This window comes from Pseudophryne corroboree, chromosome 3, assembly GCF_028390025.1.
Source record: "Pseudophryne corroboree isolate aPseCor3 chromosome 3, aPseCor3.hap2, whole genome shotgun sequence".
Lineage (NCBI taxonomy): Eukaryota > Metazoa > Chordata > Amphibia > Anura > Myobatrachidae > Pseudophryne > Pseudophryne corroboree.
In genome coordinates, this window is record NC_086446.1 from 344,436,898 (window position 1) to 344,450,926 (window position 14,029).

The 14,029-nt window shown below is 41.7% G+C and overlaps 2 protein-coding genes across 2 annotated transcripts in view; one reads left to right on the forward strand and one right to left on the reverse strand.

Annotated features, from left to right (window-relative positions):
- PSMB3 (proteasome 20S subunit beta 3) overlaps positions 1-8,646 on the forward strand; it is a 68,031-nt gene extending 59,385 nt beyond the window's left edge. The window contains exons 4-6 of the mRNA XM_063959699.1: positions 6,668-6,845; positions 7,276-7,370; positions 8,527-8,646. Coding sequence (XP_063815769.1) covers positions 6,668-6,845; positions 7,276-7,370; positions 8,527-8,575 — 322 coding nt within the window. The 3' untranslated portion in view covers positions 8,576-8,646. The remainder of the gene's footprint in view (positions 1-6,667; positions 6,846-7,275; positions 7,371-8,526) is intronic.
- Positions 8,647-9,814: 1,168 nt separating this feature from the next.
- Positions 9,815-14,029, reverse strand: part of PIP4K2B (phosphatidylinositol-5-phosphate 4-kinase type 2 beta) — a 124,178-nt gene continuing 119,963 nt past the window's right edge. The window contains exon 10 of the mRNA XM_063959700.1: positions 9,815-14,029. Within this exon, the coding sequence (XP_063815770.1) occupies positions 13,949-14,029 (81 nt within the window). The 3' untranslated portion in view covers positions 9,815-13,948.

Genomic DNA, 14,029 nt, shown 5'->3' on the forward strand with positions numbered 1-14,029 from the left:
GGGCATATATGGCACTGTGGGGGCATATCTGTATCTGGCACTGTGGGGGCATATCTGGCACTGTGGGGGCATATCTGGCACTGTGGGCACATGGCACTGTGGGGGCATATCTGTAATCTGGCACTGGGGGTATATCTGGCACTGTGGGCAAATGGCACTGTGGGGGCATATCTATCTGGCACTGTGGGGGCATATCTGGCACTGTGGGCACATGGCACTGTGACGGCATATCTGGCACTGTGGGCACATGGCACTGTGGGGGCATATCTGGCACTGTGGGGGCATATCTAATCTGGCACTGTGGGGGCATATCTGTATCTGGCACTGTGGGGTCATATCTGGCACTGTGGGCACATGGCACTGTGGGGGCATGTGTATCTGGCACTGTGAGGGCATATCTGGCACTGTGGGGGCATATATGTATCTGGCACTGTGGGCGCATATCTGGCACTGTGGGCACATGGCACTGTGGGGGCATGTGTATCTGGCACTGTGGGCACATGGCACTGTGGGGGCATATCTATCTGGCACTGTGGGGGCATATCTGGCACTGTGGGGGCATATCTGGCACTGTGGGCACATGGCACTGTGGGGGCATATCTGTAATCTGGCACTGGGGGTATATCTGGCACTGTAGGCACATGGCACTGTGGGGGCATATCTATCTGGCACTGTGGGGGCATATCTGGCACTGTGACGGCATATCTGGCACTGTGGGCACATGGCACTGTGGGGGCATATCTGGCACTGTGGGGGCATATCTGTAATCTGGCACTGTGGAGGCATATCTGGCACTGTGGGCACATGGCACTGTGGGGGCATATCTGTATCTGGCACTGTGGGGTCATATCTGGCACTGTGGGCACATGGCACTGTGGGGGCATGTGTATCTGGCACTGTGGGGGCATATCTGGCACTGTGGGGGCATATATGTATCTGGCACTGTGGGGGCGTATCTGGCACTGTGGGCACATGGCACTGTGGGGGCATGTGTATCTGGCACTGTGGGCACATGGCACTGTGGGGGCATATCTGTATCTGGCACTGTGGGGGCATATCTGGCACTGTGGGCACATGGCACTGTGGGGGCATGTGTATCTGGCACTGTGGGGGCATATGTGTTTGAGGTTTTTACCTGTGGGGGCCAATGTGTTATTTCGTGTGAGGCAGTCATTACACTCTGTGCAGCAAGGCTACGTCCCTTTTTTTTATAGTTATACCACGCCTACTTTTTGTTATACCACGCCCCTTTTTTGCATGCGCGCCTGCGGCACGCGCTATTATTCCTCCTAGGTAGATCACAAAAGCTTTTTAGCTTTCACAGTAGATCACCAACTCCAAAAGTCTGGCCACCCCTGCCTTAAGATATGGGCTATAAATATGTGGGTAACCACAATCTAACATATAATTCTCTCAGGAGATATATGAATGGGCATGACAGATATAACTTGTCAGTTTGGAGGTCAGATCCAGCTGGACATGTTCTTCTCTTCCCCCCTTTCCCCTCCTTTTTCCTCCCTCCCCTCTTTTTTTCCCCTTTCGGCCGGACATGTTTCCCCTTCTCCTTCATCTTCTAATACAAAATAGTAAACAGAAATGTCCATAGAGCAGTAAGTGTTCTGCCCGAGAAATTGGGTAGAAATATGCACGCCTTGCACATGTGAACATGTGCATAGTATCGTCTGGTGTGCCCTATGTATATATGTGCGGACCAATGAATACAATAATATATAATATAAAAAATATACATTATCGAACTGGGTATATACTGAATGATATTAATAATGTATATGCATAATACAATATGCTCATAGAATGTTATCATGTACTCTATCTATTCTCTAGTTTTATTCCTCATTAACTCCATCTCATGTGAACATAATGATATTTAAAATATCATGGGATGTGTAAAATCTAAACCGCCTTTTTTTTCTTTAATAATGATTTCTCTTCTCGATCATGTAATCTATGCTGTGTTTTATCACTGTTATTTTTACTACTGATACTATATTCATATACATACCTAAGTCCTAATGTTATGTGGTGGATATCCTTAGTATTTTTTAAATAGAAATCTATTACCATTATGTGCCTCTGAATTAAAGTGACATTTCCTGGTGTCCGGGCCGGCCTTGGAACGCAAACTTAACGAGTGGAACGCAGCGCCATTGCAGCTTAATACTGAGCGTGATAGGATAGGCCCATCTCGGACCATGTGACCAGAACACATGACACTGTGTCCCGAGATGGGGCCGCAATGGGAGAGAATATGCCGATCACGTGATCGGATTAAAATAAACAAACCCACCCCTTCTATCTCTATCTCCCTGTAATGGGAGATACTAAGCCGATCACGTGACCGGAAGCGATCACGTGATCAGACCAAATAAGGAACATTAGGTAATCTATGCTGACTGACATCTAGATCATGTGATCGGGGACGGTCATGTGACCAGGAAATGTCATTATGAATTCTGCTGTTTATACTGCCCAATAGGTATTTAAAACACTTGTTTTTTAGATATTAAATCATTATAGCCTAGGTTATCTAATAGGATTGCCTTCTGGATCTGATCCTTAGTGTTTTTTTGGGACGTTTTATTTATTATATATCAGGTGCACCCACTCCCAGCATAATGAAGGGAGTATATAAACTCCACAAGGTACCCTGTGTGACATATGCTCCTGAGGAAGCTGGCAGCCATTAGTCCAGCGAAACGCGTTGAGCTAAGGACACTGACCATCAGCTCTGGATCCACCTGGTATCTCCGGTAACAATTGGACTCTTGCCCCTATTGGACACTACAAGCCCATTGCAAGCTGGAATCATTCCCCTGCTGCTAACTGGATTCTCACCTGCTAAATTGAGATCCTGGGGACAACATCTATAAGGACTGGGTAACTACTATTATCTCAAGTGAACCAAGAAATAATGAGGAGGGAGTCCTAACCGGAGACTGTGTACATATAATATTTACCATGAGTGGGATCCAATTGGTCCTAATTAACATCTTCTAACATCATCTGTTTCTGATTTAGGAACAGATAAAGATAGTGTGATTACATCTGATTTATTCATTTAATCATTTTATATGTTTATTACAAATTTGTGATTTTTTTTATCTTAAAATATCGTCCCTTATTGGTTTCACAGCCGGCGCCAGTACATATTTCCATATTGTTGCTTTACTTTACTTAGGGGCTGACCCCCCCCTTTACTGGCTGCCGCTGACAGCGCACTCATAATCTTTCTCTCTTTTCTGTACTAGAGCAATTTACACCAACCTTGGCACATATTTGATTTACAATCTGGGAACAAACTCTGTGGGGGTTAGACACCCCTAGGGGTGGGACAGCAGCACAGAGTATTTCAGGAGACAGCATAACTCCCGAATGCCTGGACCAATTTACAGCACACTTGGTACACACATGACTTACAAGCTGGGAACATACACTGGGGGTAAGACAGGTACTCCAGCTAGTAGAATATAAAATAGTATATTAAAATCCCCCCTCCTCTCTTGTTGGTCTGCTTTAATGCCTTGCTGGTTTTGGTCATTGCAGGTTCTTAGTTAAACGTTCGGTTCTTTACTTTTTTTCTACTATATCATTTAGTACATAGTATAATTTCCTCAGTCAGTTGACTGCAGAACTGCAGCTGCTCCTCCTCTCTTTTGGTTGGAAAAGTTTGAAAATAGTAGTGTTGTTTAAAATCACAGTAACGTGATTGGGCACACTAAATCACATGACTTGCATTATTTTTCAGTGAATGCACACCTCCTGTTTTCTAAAATGAATGTACCACTCTTGGTTGTGCGGTCATTTTCTGATATACACATGCCTTGGGTGGTTGAACACACACTGAGGTATACGTTTATCAGAGTGCAACTGCAAACCCAAGTGATGTATATCAGTCTTAGAAAATAGTCCCTGTTGTGACAAAATAGTTGCACGTGGAGATGATGTAGGGTGAGACAAACACAGAATAGGAGGAAAAAAGTGTTCAAGTTCTTTGTAGAGATCATCATTTGTGAGGATTAATATTGGGTCCTTTTGTTATGCAGTCATTTTGTAAAACTTGTATTTCTGTCAATGAAGCAGTGATGTGCTGCTATTCTCTGAGTGATGCTATTGTTTACAGTTGTGGAGTGATACAGCCGTTGCACTACGATGAGGTTTTGGTCACAGATGTTACGATGGGCAGTGTGCGGTCATGTGATTTAGTATGTCTAATCATGTTAGTAGGATTTCTGTCATTATAAGATTTGTTATTATAAAACACCACTTTATAAATACAGGTTGAGTATCCCTTATCCAAAATGCTTGGGACCCAGAGGTATTTGGGATTTGGGATTTTTCCGTATTTTGGAATAATTGCATACCATAATGAGATATCATGGTGATGGGACCTAAATCTAAGCACAGAATGCATTTATGTTACATATACACCTTATACACACAGCCTGAAGGTAATTGTAGCTAATATTTTTTATAACTTTGTGAATTAAACAAAGTGTGTCTACATTCACACAATTCATTTATCTTCCATATACACCTTATACACACAGCCTGAAGGTCATTTAATACAATATTTTTAATAACTTTGTGTATTAAACATAGTTTGTGTACATTGAGCCATCAAAAAACAAAGGTTTCACTATCTCACTCTCACACAAAAAAGTCCGTAATTCGGAATATTCCGTATTTCGGAATATTTGGATATGGGATACTCAACCTGTATAAACAATTTTCAAATATGCAATGATTATAACAGTGCCATAAAAGTAGTGGAGGAGTGTGGTCTGAAATTATCCGCTTTGTGTTTAATTGGCTGTAAAATAAGTGTTTATTGTCAGTGACAGTGCCAGCCGGTGTCCGCCTACTTATCATTCAGTTGGGGAAGTTAGATATTTCCCTATATACTGAAACAAGTCACATCAATGACTAAAAAAATCAAATGTTTGATTTTTCCAACTAGTTGGGACAACTGCTCTTTTGTAAATCACGTACTTAGATCTCCTAGTCATATGATATATGTTTATAGTTGCATGAACATCCTCCTTTCCTTACCAGTTAATTATTGTTCCCCTTTGTTTCTCTTTGCCCTGACACGTTATTAGCCAATTGAATAAGCCATAGTTTCTCAAATTAGTCTTTAGGACTCCAAATAGTTTGTTTTCCAGGTCACCTAGCAGGTGCACAAGTGTATTCCATTACTCACAGGCACATTTTTGAAAGATCCACAGGCGATCTTCACTTGTGATTGTGAGGAGACCTGGAAAACATGCACTGAGGACAGCGATTGGGAACCATAGAAATAAGCTGTATTGTGTAGTTCTTTAAAAACTATTGAGTAAAAATAAACAGACAACTACACTAATAAAGTAAAAGCCTGCACCAGATGCTAACAAGCAGTTCTATAGTATTAATTTTTTTGTACTTGAAAAGTGTTCTCTGTGGGTGAACACCTCTAGCGTTAAGCCTGATCCAATACATCTCTCGGACACTTGGGTGTTTATATCGTGCAATCATTTAAAAACTTTGAAACTTTTTTTTTTTTTTTTTAATGTCTCCCAGTTTTAGGTCAAACATGTATCTTTGTTCCATAGTTTGTCACACAACTCTCAGCTGTGGTGTAAATTTATATATTGTAAAAATGTTTTATTTTCTCATGAGGAATCGACTAGTCACTAAACAGTTCATTAAGCATTCCTTCTGCAATGGACACCACCTTTGACTGGGCCTTTGTGGAAGGGACATAATGACCTGCATAAGGATATCGCCTAAACCAGGGATGGGGAACCTTCGGCCTTCCAGCTGTTGTTTAACTACACATCCCAGAAAGCCCTGCAACAGCTTTAGCATGGCCAAATAGCAAAACTGTAGCAAGGCATGCTGGTATGTATAGTTCAACAACAGCTGGCTGGAGGGCCGAAGGTTCCCCATCCCTGGCCTAAACTCTTTGGGATTGATTCAGTTGCAGGCAGTGCCCATGATGTGGTGTGGGAATGCTAATAACGTTACACCAAATCATCCAGAAATCCATGTATTTTTGTTCCAAACAACTTGGGTTATTGTGTACATTAATAGTTATATGAAATAATGGCCCAAATGTAATAAGCCTTAACAAGAGAGAAAGTAGAGATGGATAAAGTGATAAATGATCAGCCAATCGGCTTCCTAACTGCCATGTCATAGGCTGTTTGAAAAATGACAGATAGGAGCTGATTGGCTGGTCATTTATCACTCTTTATCCGTCTCCATTTTATCTCTTATTAAGGCTTAATACATTTGGGCCAATGTACAGTATCATGTACTATAGGTTTATATGTTGTATTGCACTGGTTTTGTGAACTATGGAAAGGGTTTCTTTTTCTTATATCTGTTTTGCTAAATAAAAAGGCTTCGCCTGAAAATCTCTGAAAGCACTAGGGTAATATTAATATCCAATGAGGGAGTTCAACATTATATATGCTTAAACTTTATGCTTTTGTAATTATTTTATTCTATTGCATATGTGGGCTCACATTATATAGCTTGATGCTTTATTAGTTGTAGAAGTTTCAAAATGTTCTTTATAGTATCTTTAGCAGAGTTTATTTTCTAACATTAAGACATAAGTTGTTGTAGCAGAATAAATGATTTGACATTTTTTCTCTTCCGGAAGGTTTGGGCCTTATTATGTTGAACCAGTTATTGCTGGTCTGGACCCAAAGACTTTTGAGCCATTCATCTGCTCCTTGGACCTCATTGGTTGTCCCATGGTGACTGAAGATTTCGTAGTGAGTGGGACCTGTTCAGAGCAGATGTATGGTATGTGCGAGTCTCTCTGGGAGCCAGACTTGGTGAGTATAGAATGTTGCTGACAACTTTTATTTTTTTTTCTTCACTGGTATTAGAAACTAATCTGGGTACAAACTACATTTTATCCAGCAGGGAAAAAACTAAACTTGTTAACTCCTTACAGGCTATGTGCAAACTGTTGGTTGTGTATGTCTCTCTTCTGACCCGGCCAGATTATTTAATTTCATTTTACTCAAGCGCATTTATTAAAGATGGTACTGAATGATCAATTTGTCATACCCAATTATATGCACAGTAGTACATTTTTGCCTTACTTTAAAACAAGGGAGCAGAAAATGGGTGCACTGTACTGTTTTTTTTTTATTTAATGTAATTAAGTATATGAATGCTTATTACTGGCTAAAGGCTCAACGTTTACATTTAGTATGCTTGCTGAACTATTTGCAAACTTTTATCTCCTCCTCCATTAAGGGACCTGAGGACTTGTTTGAAACCATTTCCCAGGCTATGCTGAATGCTGTGGATAGAGATGCTGTCTCAGGAATGGGAGTGGTTGTACACATCATGTAAGTACGCATGTTCAGCAGATATCAGGTGTTATAAGCAGGAGGTAGAAGGTCCTTGTACTTGAATAAAACTGGACCAGACACTTTACAGGATGTTGTAAGTTGATTAAATTTTGATTCCCTAAAATGTAAGAGGGTAAAAATAGGATTTTGGTACTTACCAGGTAAATCCTTTTCTTTGAATCCATAGGGGGCACTGGAGTACTCTTGGGATATGGACGGCGTAGCAGAAACAAAGGCACTGAATATTTAAATTTAGAACTCTCCACCCCTCCATATCCCAGAGTACCTCAGTGTACGACCTCAGTGTTTTTTCTGTGCTCAAAGCACTAACATCGGCTTGTGGGAAAATGTAAGAGGGTAAAACAACCTTTTGCAACCAACCATATTTCTCACAATGTAGCTTGTTTTCTTACCACTTTTGCCTTTTTAAATTTCAGCACCATCCTCAAATACCCTATATAGGCAATTTGACCTATTGACCACTATCTACAGAAATTTGGAAATTGTGATTCAGGGGCAGATTTATTAAACTTGGTGAAGTGATAAAGTGGAAGGTGATAACGAACCAGCCAGTCAGCTCCTGTCATTTTCTGTAACATGGAAGTTAGCAGCTGATTGGCTGGTACGTTATCATCTTCCACTTTATCACTTCACCAGGCTTAATAAATCTGCCCCTCAGAACCAGAAATGTGACCTTTTATGATTCTTACCCCCCTCCTGTCTGATGAGCCAACTGTTCCTATCACATGCTACCTCATTTGTTACAGTACATCAGACCAGACTGACAATACCAGCCATAAACTTATCTGTAGTGTACACTTTATGGTCTGCCCTAACAAATATCTTATTTTGATCACCACAACAATATTTATTTCTGCCCAATGTGGCTAGTTAATTTTAAATGAAAACTGTACATCTCTAAAGAAGGCATGTCACGCATTCACATTAAAGATCATGGCATACCCCATGCCTTTTAAAATGTGAGTTTATTTTTCTCAGCTGTAAGCATGGCTGCACAAATGATCAGAAATGAAGTGGTAGATGGTAAACAAGACTAATGGGTCAGTGTTGGCTGTAATCAAGTTTGTGTAGCTGAATCTGTACTGATGGTCTCCACAAGGTTTTAATTGAAGGCCAACTGTTGTCTTTACAGAGAAAAAGAAAAGATTACCACAAGGACACTGAAGGCACGTATGGATTAACATTTCCTCAAACTGGAGTCTGATGCTGATCAATGTAACTTTTTTTTTATTAAAAAGTAAAATAAAAACCATATTCTGGCATGTCTGTGATTTGTTTACAAAAATGGTGTTGTGGAAAAACAAACTTTCTATGAAATAGAATAAAGTATGTGGGCTTTGCTGAATAATGTAGAACAGGCTTGTCCAACCCGCGGGCCGCATGCGGCCCAAGTCGGCTAGTAATGCGGCCCAGGAGCAGCGCTGCAGCAGAGGTTTTTTTGTTTTTTGTTTTTTCCCGAGTACGGACACCACATGTGAGGCTGAGCCGGCCCCAGCAGGCTGTCAGCACATCCTGATTGGATTGCTGCTGCTGGGACCAGCACCAGCTCACGCCCTCTCCGCTGTCAGTCACAGTGTAGCCCTCCTTCCTCTGCATAGCGGCACACGTGACTGAGCAGCGCGAGAGTAGAGGAGCCCAGCGGAGAAGTTGGTTGTACAAGAACACGTAAGTGAGCCGGGGGTGGGTGTCCGTCCGTGGCCGTGCCGCTGTACAGTGTCCCGGGGGGGGGGGAGAAATCAAGATCTGAAGTCCTGTGCCGCTGTACAGTGTCCGGGGGGGGGGGGGGGGGGGGGAAATCAAGATCTGAAGTCCTGTGCCGCTGTACAGTGTCCGGGGAAGGGGGGGGGGGGGGAATCAAGATCTGAAGTCAGTGTCCTGTACAGACGTCCCTCCCGTAGTACAGCAGAGAGGAGCGGCAGACGGAGGCAGCGCTGCAGGAGCGGTAAGTATGTGTGGTTTTTTTTTTTTTTACAGCTACAAGGGGCGCAGGTACAAGGGGGCAGCTACAGGGCCACAACTACAAGGGGCACAGTACAAGGGGGCAGCTACAGGGGCACAACTACAAGGGGCGCAGCTACAGGGGCACAACTACAAGGGGCGCAGCTACAGGGGCACAACTACAAGGGGCGAACGTCTTCCCGCGTCAGTGAGGGCATAATATTCATTCGTTGGTAAGTATAATTTTCATTTTTATAGGTACCGACCCTTTTGGATTCTACTGGACAAGTGGACGTGACCGGCGTGGGATGTAGGTAAGTAATCTGTCTCTCATTCAGGTATCGTTACTGTTATTTTATTTTATGTGCGGCCCAAACCAAATTTTCATCTTCTAATGTGGCCCAGGGAAGGTGAAAGGTTGGACACCCCTGATGTAGAAGATATTGAGGACATGTTTAAGAAAAACAACTTTGGAACACATAACCAAGAACACACACTTTTATTGACAAGTTTTACATTGGATGAAGGAAAAAAATTTGGCAAAACCCACTGTCTGTGGGAATATTAAAACCTCCCCTGAAAATGTGACAGTACTGCCTGTGCAGGTGCAGGAAAATATTCCCACTAATCTCCAGTCTTTATTTTTAGCAAATGTAATCCTCTATACAGAATTTTTCCTCCTTTCTTTAAAGATAACGCTTGGGAGGATAATTAACACCAGCATTCAAACCACAGATTAGCATGAAAAAAAAAAAAAAAAAGTCAGACAACCATATATACCATGACTAATATTTTTTAAATACATATATTCAAGGAATAAGATTACTTAACAGGGGCGGGCAAGCTGTGACTCCCTAGTTGTTGAACGACATTAACCTCCTTAAGCCAAATGCATTTTAGAACATGGTGGTATGTGTAGTTCAACAACTGGAGAGCCACCCGTGGCCATGCCCTACAGCTAGGAGGAAAGTTGAACAGAAAAAAAAAAATCCCTTTTTTCTCATATATAAAAAACAAAACAAAACCCCAATTGCATTGCGTTAATAAAACAATACTGTCAAAACAATTAGCATTTGTAACAGAATGCTACCTTTTATATGTAAACAGATTACAGAACACTTCTAATATACCAGTTCTAGACCTGGGAGATGGGTGCTTTTATAGGATAAACAAGTGAGGAGTTATGGCAAGAGCAGATTTACCTCCATAGCTGCCAGGCTGGTCAGCAATGCAATACTGGCAGCCAAAAGTAACCTGCAACTGTCGTATAAATATTATGAAATGTGGGATAAGGTAACTGATGTCGGATAGTGTATTTTGTACATTACAGGACAACATTTAAGTGATCAATTGCAGGTATAGTAAATGCCCCCATACATTACCGATAGACTCCAGGGAATTGGGAGTATTAAACATGCTTAAAAGTCAATTTTCCCCATCCCAACTGAAAACTGTTGGTTTGGCAAATCTTGGATTATTAAAATGATGAATTTCCTGATAGATCGCACAACATCAGTGGCTGGAGAAATGTATGGGGGGGGGGGCCTTTTGATGTAATATTGTCTGTCCACAATGCACTAAGGTCCAATTAAAAAAACAAAAACAAACCCAGGTTACCGGAAACAGGTGTATCCAATTGTAAATTAGCACTGCCTTGATTTGAATACACCAGGCATATCTGTAGTCTGGGTCTATGGAGCTTGCCATTGCCTACAGGGAGCCACACCAGCTGGAAAGACATGCTGGGCTTTTATTGTGTGTGACTTGCCCGTCAATTTATACCTGATCAAAGTTAAATTCCATCTCTTAACTATTAAATTGCACAAATGAAACCATAACACATTAAAATGAACATTAAAATATGCAAAGTGACTGGTTTAGAGACACTTTAGTGCATAGGATGTGCAAACAAATAGGTTTTTGTCTTTAACTGTATACATCTCAGTCTTACAGTAATTCACATTAATGTCTTCTGGAGCTACTGACATTTACATTTTGCCTAATGCAGTGGAGTCCTGAGTAGCCTCCAGTGTGTAGGTGATGTTTCTACTTAAGACTACTATTTTATTACTTCACCATTTTTAGTGCCATGTGAACTAGGATGTAAATAAAACAGTATTCAGTCTCTAGGTCGACCATACTTAGGTCAACAGTAAGTAGAGTGACATGGTTTCTAGGTCGCCATGAGTTTCACTTTTTCCATTTTTTTCATACTTTACGATCTACGTGGACTACAATTGGGGATGGTAACCTGGGCCGAGGGCAGCGGCCTCGGAGCAAGGCACCTTGCCTGAAGCATGGCGAGCGAAGAGAGCCATGCGAGGGGACACCGTGCACTAATTGGGGTTCCCGGTCACTGTATGGAGAAAACGACAACAACAAAAAAAAGGGGAAAAACTCATGTAGACCTACTTACTGTTGACCAATAGTGATTAACCTTGCATACCACACCCAAATAAAACAAGGTTTGTCTGGAAGCAACCAAATATTTCCAGCCCCCACTCCTGTGAAGGCACCTTACAGACTGCACATAGGGCGAGCTGTTATTTATTAAGGGCTATTTGCCTGACTGTGACTTTTGCGCAGCTTGACCAGAAGACAGTGGGTAGAAATCACATTCCCAGCTTGCCTGCTGTGCAGCCTGGGGGAACAGCGTGCTGGATCTAATGCTGTGCTGAACACAGGCTCAGAAGGGTACACCTTTTTTATGTTTGCTAAACCCATAGTACACAAAGCTATATAGTAAAGCTATAGCATGACAGATGTACAGAAAAAAAAAAAAAACGCCGTTCTTTTGATGTTCTACAACAGGAGTCTCTACTTCTAAGCTGCTCAATTTATTTATTGGACCATAGTGCATAGACTGTATCGGTTGCCTTTTAAACTGCCAATATTACTTGCCGATGCAGACATTTAGTTTGTATAGTGCAGAGCACAAAGACTAATAATACTTTTGAATTGTATCTTGTTCTTAGGGCGAAGCAAGGTGAAAGAAAAATAGGGCTTATTTAATAAAATAGTGAAAGTAGAACTATGCCACAACCCATGACACCAGCTGTCACTAGCCTGACCTACAGCTTCTGGTCACATCACAGCATTGATCTGTGCACTTTATTAAATTATCCCTGGGGTGTTTAGTTTTGTTACAGGCAATTCTTATTTCTAGTGCCTGAATATCTCCTTTTATTATTATAGACTTGTGGCAAGTGAAGCCTCACAAAAAGGAATGGGGTTCAGCTCTTGACCTTTTAAAAACAAACACAGAATGGAGAGAATAAATTGCTATCACTACAGCAAAATACAATCTCTTTACTTATATATTATGGGACCAAATACTCTTAAAAAAGGAACACATTTTGAACTGCTGATTTAGCAAACAAGAATACTCCTTTTTGTTAAGTTTTTAAAAGCAATTTTTTTTTTTGTAATATAGACACATTTTTCATCCGACAACCATCTTCTGTGAATAGATAAAAACAGCCAAGTGACATCTTGGCAAAACAGGAGAAAATAAGTGATCCCATGAAAATACTGCAGTATAGCAAGTGTTTGTAAGGACCCACTTTGCTAAGGCCAAGCTGCATTCTGCTTAGGTTATTACTTCTACCACCTAATGGTGGCTTCCAGGGTGAAATAAATAATGAACTAGTTTGCACATTCCTTCCTTCAACTATTACTAAATGATTTCCATTATTGTGTTAGAAACCCTCTGCCATTCAGCAATTACTTTCTATTAACTAAGCAAAGTTAGTTGTTGATGCCTAGGTCACAGTCCTGCTCTCTAAATACAGGATCAGTATGAGATCCTGGTGGGCAGAAGACAGACACCAGGATCGTGACGAGCGCAGCGTCTCCCCACGCTTCAGGGCAAGTCACCACAGGGTTCTATTCCACCTCGGGTGGTGGCGTGGACCACCATCCAAGTGGGGAAACCAGCTGGCGGTTCAGTTATTGCAGATGCTGTCGGTATAATGACTGCCGCGATCCCGTCCGGCAGCCAGTTGACTCAACACAGCTGTATGCAAAGAGCAGTAGCTAAAACTGGCATCTGTAGCAAAGAAACACTGCTGAAAAACACAATCGGCAAGCAGAATTCTAGGGGCAGTGTTATATTTAGTGAACACTGCAGGAGGGTCTATATAAGCCTAGAAGATGGAAAACCACCTGAAATTGGGATTGTTTACCTTCATGGCAAATTAGTGCATTTCCTCTAACACTCCTGACAATAGCAGTGACAGATCATTAAGGGAGTGTTGTAACAGCAAGGATGCATACCCTTCATAGGACGGGCACAATACAAAACATTGAAGATTTAAAAAAAAAAAAAGGAGTGTAAAATTGGGGACTCTACTTGACACTCACATTGTGACCTAAACCTGTGGTGTTATCAACCTCGTTTCTTTGACCTTTAAATTTAATATTAGAAATTTAAAAGGGGAAGGGAATCACTTGATCTCTTTGCAGAATAGAAGGGTTACAAATAAGATGGGCATGCAGCACCGACCAGCTCACTCACACTCATGCAGTTGCTTGCGCACACACACACCAGGAGTGTGAGGGTAGTCTCTCTGAGCACAGGGAAGAGGAAAGTGCAAAGAGGGATGGAGGGAGGAGAGCTATGCAATGATGTTTGACATAAACTCAATGAAGCGTTTGGAATACTGTTCCGGGTTCACCGTGGAGATCTCTGCTCCAGC